Source organism: Cariama cristata, unplaced genomic scaffold, assembly GCF_000690535.1.
Source record: "Cariama cristata isolate BGI_N322 unplaced genomic scaffold, ASM69053v1 scaffold22632, whole genome shotgun sequence".
NCBI lineage: Eukaryota > Metazoa > Chordata > Aves > Cariamiformes > Cariamidae > Cariama > Cariama cristata.
The window spans coordinates 11817-19614 of NW_009605866.1; the positions used below are offsets into that span (position 1 = coordinate 11817).

At 43.9% G+C, this 7798-nt stretch overlaps 1 protein-coding gene across 3 annotated transcripts in view; it reads right to left on the bottom strand.

Moving 5' to 3' along the window:
• Window positions 1-1133: 1133 nt before the first annotated feature.
• Window positions 1134-7798, bottom strand: part of WBP2 (WW domain binding protein 2) — a 6924-nt gene continuing 259 nt past the window's right edge. For 2 of the 3 annotated variants that reach the window (XM_009696163.1, XM_009696165.1), the window contains exons 2-8: window positions 6023-6131; window positions 5334-5469; window positions 3654-3746; window positions 3234-3350; window positions 2892-3014; window positions 1647-1723; window positions 1134-1449 (exon numbers count right to left, since the gene is read on the bottom strand). In XM_009696163.1, the coding sequence (XP_009694465.1) occupies window positions 1396-1449; window positions 1647-1723; window positions 2892-3014; window positions 3234-3350; window positions 3654-3746; window positions 5334-5469; window positions 6023-6131 (709 nt within the window). In that variant the 3' untranslated portion in view covers window positions 1134-1395. Of the gene's footprint in view, window positions 1450-1642; window positions 1724-2891; window positions 3015-3233; window positions 3351-3653; window positions 3747-5333; window positions 5470-6022; window positions 6132-7798 lie in introns of all 3 variants that reach the window. The other variant, XM_009696164.1, reaches the window with a different exon arrangement.

A 7798-nucleotide genomic window follows, 5' to 3' on the forward strand; every position in this document is an offset into this window, starting at 1 on the left:
TAGACTCAAACAAAAAGAAAACAAGAGGTGGACCTTTTTCTCTCCAAGCAGGCTGCATGCAGCAAGTCTCAGCGGTTTCCTAGCACACGATCTTTCTTCACACTTACTGGGAAGGATTTTCTCTCTCTCAGCTGTCAGTGAAGTCCAATTTGTGCAAAGCTTTGTACAATGCAAAGTTTTACCACCTGGATTCTGATCAGTCCTGCAGAGGTTCTGCATCCTAGAGTCATTGCTAATGAGATCAATGAATCAATGCTACGGAAGGAAAACACACGAACCTTCCTTCAGTTCAAGGAGCTCACGTTCAAGTTACCGGGAAGTAAATTCACAGCTGATCCAGGAACACTAACAGCATTAAACAACATTCAAACGAGCAGCTCAGTTGTACCTAACAGCTTATTCCAACATTTTGCATATTCTCTTAAGTGCTTCCAGAGCAGAAGTAAAGCAACTATTTTCTCCCCATTAGCTGTTAATTCACCAGTTAAATCACAGCAGTAAGATGCTTCACTGGCCAAAAAGTGTAACTTGGGTTACAGCAAAGAAAAAAAAAAGTGCATTATAAAGAGAATATTCAGGACTTAGTGATCTCAAACCCACATATCTAACTAGAAAAAAAAGACAACAGAAAATTAAGTGTTCCCATATGATAACTAGTTAGATGTTATTAATCAACCCTGTAAAGAGCAGTGTGTTTTCTTGAGAAGTGAAGCTCGTCAGCATCATCATACACAGTGTACAGCAAAAATTTGGAGGGCTACCAGATTATGTGCTACAATTGTCAGGAATGAATTAGCAAAAAAAAAAAACCAAGAAAGTTTAATACCTGAAAAATGTAATAGTTAGCTATCTCCTTCGAGATCCCAAAGGTTCCCTTTGAAGCCCTTTCTCAGTAGCAGAGAGAAAAGCTGGATGTGATACTCTGCGTTGAGAGGAATACCTGGAGACATCCCTGCGTCCAGAGATGCTCTTGGCTGCACACGGAGATAAATTCAAGACACCCCCCCCCTCACCACCCGCCCCAAGTCTTGTGTCCATGTTAAGACCATGTTAATTATCAGTATGGAGCAGTTGCTTACTCTACAGAGGTATAATTTAAGTATCAAAAGAAACAGACCTAAGGGAAACAATCACAGATGAAGAGAACCTCCAGTTCTAGTGATGCTGTGCACAGGGAGAAAGGAATTCTGCAGCAGGACAGCAAATCCTTAGAGCTCTATGAAGTAACCCAGGCTGCTGAAATCTCTCCCCTTGCTCTGCACATATCTACTACTAGAGTTCGTGAAAGCTACGTGCCTTGGGAGAAGGCTCTACTCCTCAGTGCTATGGACCATGCCCCAAGATTCTGCCAAAATGGGAAGAAAGCAATGAATTGTGGAGAAGTTCTGTGTTAGCTTATTGGTTTTTCTTGTCCTCTGGTGGGAAGTATGGAGGAGGGGGTGGCTGCTCCTGAAAAAAAAAAAAAAAGGACAAAAAAAGAACATCAATTCATGGTTAAGAAAAAAAACCAGCCACAAAACCAAAAACCCCCAAAAACCAAAACGCCAAAATCAATTCAGACAAACTTTGCTGTGTTACTGAGAAAAAGAACTGCTAAATACACACTTGGGCTCACATTGCAAACCCAGAACGACTCAGGAACTTACCGTGGGCATATAGACGTTATGTGGGTTGACTGGGCTGTAGTAAGCACTGGCAGCGGCTTCGGCAGCCTTCGCTTCAGCTGTCACAGAAAAAAAGTTATAGATTGGGTGACACACAGAACTTTTACAATCAAACAAAAACTCCACATATTCCTGGCCATCAAGTGTTACTAACAGAGCACTACTTGACCAAAGCTCAAGTTGCAAAATAGCTACAACAAACATCACAATTGAGCATTTTCTCTTCCAGTTGCCACAGGATTGCCAAATCCAAAGTGAAACAGACCAAGATTTAGTTTGGAAATGTCACCTGGGACTTGCCAGTTAGCCAACAAATAAATGCTAACAGCTGTTTTGCTCGAACACAGACAATATCCCTTAAAAAGGCAGTCAATAAACCATCCTTCTTGGGAGTGAAAACACAAGACAAAACAAAAAACAGCACAAGTTTATAGCAGCTCAGGGGACTCATACTTTAAAGATGGTAATTTATGAAGATAATCCAGATCCTCTATTTCTGCAGAAAAAAAATCTTGTACAACCATGTATCAGATCAGTGCCACTTTCCAAATAATAGTTCACACGATTGGTTGTTTATTGAAACCAAAGAGAAGTTAAATCTTTATGCAGATGAATACTCTTACCTATGATTATCTATGATTATGTTCAACCACAACCTCTTTTTCCTCACCCCCCCTCCATGCAGACCTTTTAAGACCATGTTCAAAATCATTTTGATAAATCCCAAATGAGTGAAAATGAGACTGATATTTCTCCGGCTCCCTTCCATCACCTATCCCTCTGTTCCATGTTTGTTAAGCAAAAGTAATCAGGTTAGAATGAAATGGGAAGGGGGAGCAAATATCACCAAAGCCACATTTGCTAACTAAAATGAACTAGAAACACATTTCGTCATCAATTTATATTTATTCATCTATCACAGCAAGATTACCACAACACGAGAATCACAAACTGTATTTTTTATGTCACAAGAAGAATAAATCCAGCTGCAAAATATCTGCTAATGGTATCTACCCAGGAGAGAATCAGGCTGGCCTCCAGACTGAGCTGGATATACAAGGCTGGAGATTAGGGGAGCTCCCTAATCCCTCTCCTAAACCATTTTAACTTCTAAGTGGAGCTTCTAAATTAACTCTAAGTTCCTCAAGACACAACAGACAAGAAATAATGTCTGTTTCATGGGTAACAAACCCCTTGTGAGCTAATTCACCTACACACACTTCTTACCTGCAGGAGTGGCGGGCAGGTCCGGACCGCTGACGGGGGGTTCCATGGGCCCTGGGTACGGCGGGGGTGGAAGTTGCATGTAACCCATGTCTCCATCCATGGCAGGAGGGCCAGGATAAAACTCTGTCAGGAACAGAAATAACACAGCAAAAGACTTAACTCCTTTGGGTGGGTCACAGCATGCAGCCAAAACAAGCCAAAGGCAAATATAATGAAGCTCAGAAACAGAAGCTGCATCAGATCCAATCTAAAAGACTATGTGGAATTTGTGTTTCTTCTCCTTTTTACCTATTTTAACTCTTGCTAACTAGAATAATCCCCATCCTCAATTCCCAGACTTACCAGGAGGAGGTGGTGGGTACGGATAGCCCCCATTTGCTGCAGCTGGCGCAAAAGCATAGGATCCATTTGGCATATAGGAGTAGCCGTAAGCTCCATTGGGTATTTCACCTCTGGAGACTGGAAAAGTAAAGAGAAGTTGACGTCATCAAAATAATCAAGCCTGCATCAAATGCAGGCCAAGAACTCCAACAAGCCTAAAGAGTCCTTATCTGAAAAACAAACAAGCTCCATCCCAAAAATCTGCTGGTCAACGGATATGAAAAAAGTATTTTTTAAAGCAAGCAAGTTCCAGATACAGCCCGAAACTCGCATGGATTTGAATCCAATCTGTTGCAACCTAAAACTGCCCTTGCTGTAAGATGAAGGTAAGGCCTCCTTAAACCACAAAACTGTCTGGCAGACACCGCCAGACTCCCATACCTTGTGATGCCACCTGCAGCATACGCTGGCCAAACTCAATCGCACCCCCAGCTGAAAAGGTCATCTTGAACGTGGCAGATCCTTCCCAGCCACCTGCAGGGAAGAAAGACAGAATCCAGAAGCAAGGAGAAGCCGTTTCAATGCTACTTAGCTTCCATGCTTTATCTACAGATGCCCTGTATATAATTTTTTAAAGAGCTTACCCCAAAAATCCAAGAAAAAAAACCAGGCAGATAAAGTGGAGGCACTACCCTATTACCAGAAAAATTCACATTGGGGTATTTTCAGGTCAAGAGACACCTGAAGAAGAAACATCAATGAGGGAGACCTTCAAAAGCTTTCCAAAGTTGTGCCTGTTACCACAGCAGCTGCTGACAGACCAGGCTATCGGAAGCACTGGATTTGCTCTAGCTTTGTATAAGATTAGTGCAGAAGACAGGGATTTTGTTAATCCCGTTTGCTAAAAAACCTTTGCAACTACACCTAACTGTCAGCTATAAATTAGTTTGGGGAGTTTGAGTGCCCAATGAAGCAAAGAGCTTAATGAAAAACATGGTCCACATAAATCCATTAGAGTCCATGGAAGATGTTTCGAGTCAGGATAATAATAATAAAAAAAAATTAGTGACATCTCATATTACAGACTAAAAAAGAAAAACATGCACAGCCCAGAGTCCCAACAATGCATCAAAGCAGAAGCTGTGTCAGTGCTGGAACAGGGACACATAGATTAAAGAGCCTTTTGAGCTAAACCAGACTCTCAGGGCTGTTAAAGCAACATCCTCATTAAATGAGATGGCCTCTGGGGAAAATTGACAAAGATTTAGCTAAAGCCATTTGCCTTTCACACAGTTTACAGAGTCTGTCATTACTGCTTGGGTTTCCTCTCACGCTGGATGGTCCCACTTTGCTCTGATACAGAAGCTACAATGCTGATTTCAGGATAACAGAGTGAACTTTCCTAAGCACTGCACTGTGATTTCAGTGCCACAATGAACAGACAAAATCAAGCTGGGGCTGAAAGAGAGTTTACAGAACTATGTGCCTTTGGTAAAAAGGGGAAGCATAAAACAGTGATTGAAAAAATTTTTGAAAATGCCTACCACAGCCTTCTCACTGAGCGTAACATGAAACCGCCCTTTGAAGATTCCCTAATTTCAAGACAGTCCATTCTCTTCCAAGTGTCATTTTTACTGCTAAGGTGCACTATAGCAATAGCATGCCTTTCCTTGAATTGCACAAGAAACTGATGATGGAGAACAGCGCTCTGGAGATCTGCACCTGAAAACCCAAACAGATCCAGAAGGGATCACGAGTCTTTGGCATAGGAGGACCTGGATGCAGACTTAACAGGTAACCCCAACTGCCCAAAGCAAAATGACATCCTCACTCTTGCTGACTCTGCTCTGATGTTTACTCAGTGAGATCCCTTGGCTGATTCAACTTATTATTTTGCACAGAGGGGAGGAATGACATCGGTTGCAGATCTGTTCATTGTAACTGTACAGTGAGCAGGTATTGAGAATATTGTTAGCTGCTAGTTTCAAAGAAAGAAACATTTCAGCAGTACTGTAAAAACCCATTTGGTCAGTATCCAGTTTCGGTTACACCGGATACTTCCTTTGCTGTGAATTGTGTAGCTGAACTAAGATACAGAACATAAATCTGTACTATCCATACCTCCTGCCTCTGCTTTCACAGTACCCTTGATATAATTTGCTCCGAAGACAGGCTGCTTGATCTCGCAATCTTTCAACAAATAAAAGGGCATCATGAAAGACTGCATAGCATCCTTTCCCTTCGATACAAAGATAACCTGAAAAGAAAATAACATTACAAAGGGTATTTAAACCAAACAGGAAACACAACCCTGATTTATTATCTGAAGAAGCTTTCTGATGGACTGAAACTCCCTCCCACATCTGAAGCTCCTCATCAGTTCTGCAAGCCAAAAGCTACACAGAACGGCCACAAGTCTAAACGGAAACCTCAAGGCAATAAAGCCTTCCAGGAAGACTACTCTTGCTCAGATAATACTCCTCTGAGCTTCCAGAGAACTCGCTGCTCTGCTCAGCTATGATTTAGTAGCTGTGCTGTTGCACTCAGCATTTCCAGACCACTGCTAATTTCCAATCTGGAAGATGCCTGATGGACTAAACAGCTGCCTGTATAAGAACTAATCAGATTTATTATCTTTTGACAAATAGATAGCCTAGGCAATGAATTCATAATGCTCCCCAGAGGGACAGGATGAGCCATACTTCAAGGGGCAGTAGATTATCCTGTCATTCATGCACGGAGGACATTTAAATACAGAATCGCAAAGAGCCCTTATCTCCTTACACAAGATAAAGCCTTTTACTACTTACTCGGTAGGGAGTCAAGAACACACTCCCCTTCTTGGTCCCTTTGAAGGCATCTGGCATAGGTTCGATATCACTGAAGGTAATTTCTATGTGATCATAGGTCATCAAAACGCTGCAAACAAGGCGAGACATGGTGTTACAGTGTTACAGCCCAAGGCAGGAGTGCAATATACATACAAGTTTACTAACCTACCAAAACTGCCTTTAACCTTTATGCCAGTGCCAGGCAGATAAAAATCAGTCTAGCTTGCCTTTTTTTTTGTTGTTGGCTGTAGCAACTTAAGTAGTACTGGCTGCTTGTTCTTGGCCTTGTGTTCCCTCCTCAGTGTGCTGACACAGCTACCGCTGTCTGCGTAGCCAGGCAGTGAATTTATTCAACTGAACTGATCAAGATCTCAAGACATATACATACATATATTATTTTTTAAAAAAAGTTGTGTTGCATTTCTGCTGGATCAGTTCCCTAATTTGGTTCACTACAAGCAACGGAACAGAAGAAGGACTGCTGAAGCAGGAACTGCTCAGGCTGGCTTATGCAACACAGCTGCTGAAGGTCTAACCACAGCTTAAGCATCTCTGTCACAAAAACATGATCAAGAGGAACTCCCCTTTCTTGCCATTAGAGTTCATTAACCCGTGTTGTCTGCACTGACTCCTTAATTCTCAATTAGAAACCGACCTGATTAAAACCAGCGTAATACCCTTGCATGGATACAGCAGGTAATTTGTATTAACATAACATCATCCACATTAGGGACTCTAATCCCTAAAGCTGGAGAAACCTCCACCACCTTTATCTTTGGCAGCTTACGTGTTAGCATCCTCAGTCACTTGCCTTTCCCTTCTGCGAGGAAGTACCTGTCCCTCTAGCAAAAGCTTCAGAAGGGCACAGGGGCCAGCGCTCTGCTCAGGCTACAGCCTATCAGCTGAATCACCCACCACAAGCAGCCTGGGCTGCTGTGTGAGAGGTAACTCCTGATCCAAGGCAGGCTGGCAACCGGGAGCAGTAACACGTTAAGCTGCCGCAGTTGTTTGTTTCAGTGAACCCAAATTTAAGCCTCAGAGTTGACCTTACCCAATTCTTCTAAGAAGGGTCACATCCCAAATGGAAGTCAGGCACAGAATTCCTATACCAATGTTTAACTGGCCTCATGGAAAGAAACCCTGAAGAATGAACTACTCCTTTGTCCCAGAAGCAGGTGACTGCCACGTCAGAACCAAAGCACACTGGCAGACACAGAGGGTGCGGACAGCCCATTGCCATGCAGACAGACACAGCTCTGTGGAGGCTTTCTGTTTCCATGGTTATATCCCAGCACCTTTTCCCCACACTGCTGCTCTTTCCCCAACACATAGAGCCGATGTATGCTCAAAGAACCCACCAAACCAAACCGGGCAGGGAGCCTAGCGCTTCCCAAGCAGGCAGCTCTGGAGCAAAGGCCCACTGCAGGTGCAGCATCCGAGCTCTTCCACAGCACCGGGTGGTGAGAGAGGGGTGAGGCTTGGGTCCAGGCCAGAATCACCTGGCTGAGGGCTGAGTTCTGCCAGCCCTCACTGTGCATTAGGGAGACAAGCTGGGGACCGCAGTAAGAGCAGGCAGGGGGGCAGGCAGGCTGCAGAGGGGAGCGGTGTGTGTGGGCGGACCTGCGGCTCAGGCCCAGCGGAGAGGCCCAGGGGTAGGGGGGGGATACGTACAGCCCCTACCCCCATCGGGAGAAGGGGGGAGGACGAGCCCAACCACGCCGGCACCGAAAGGATTAAACCACCCCCGGCCCTTAC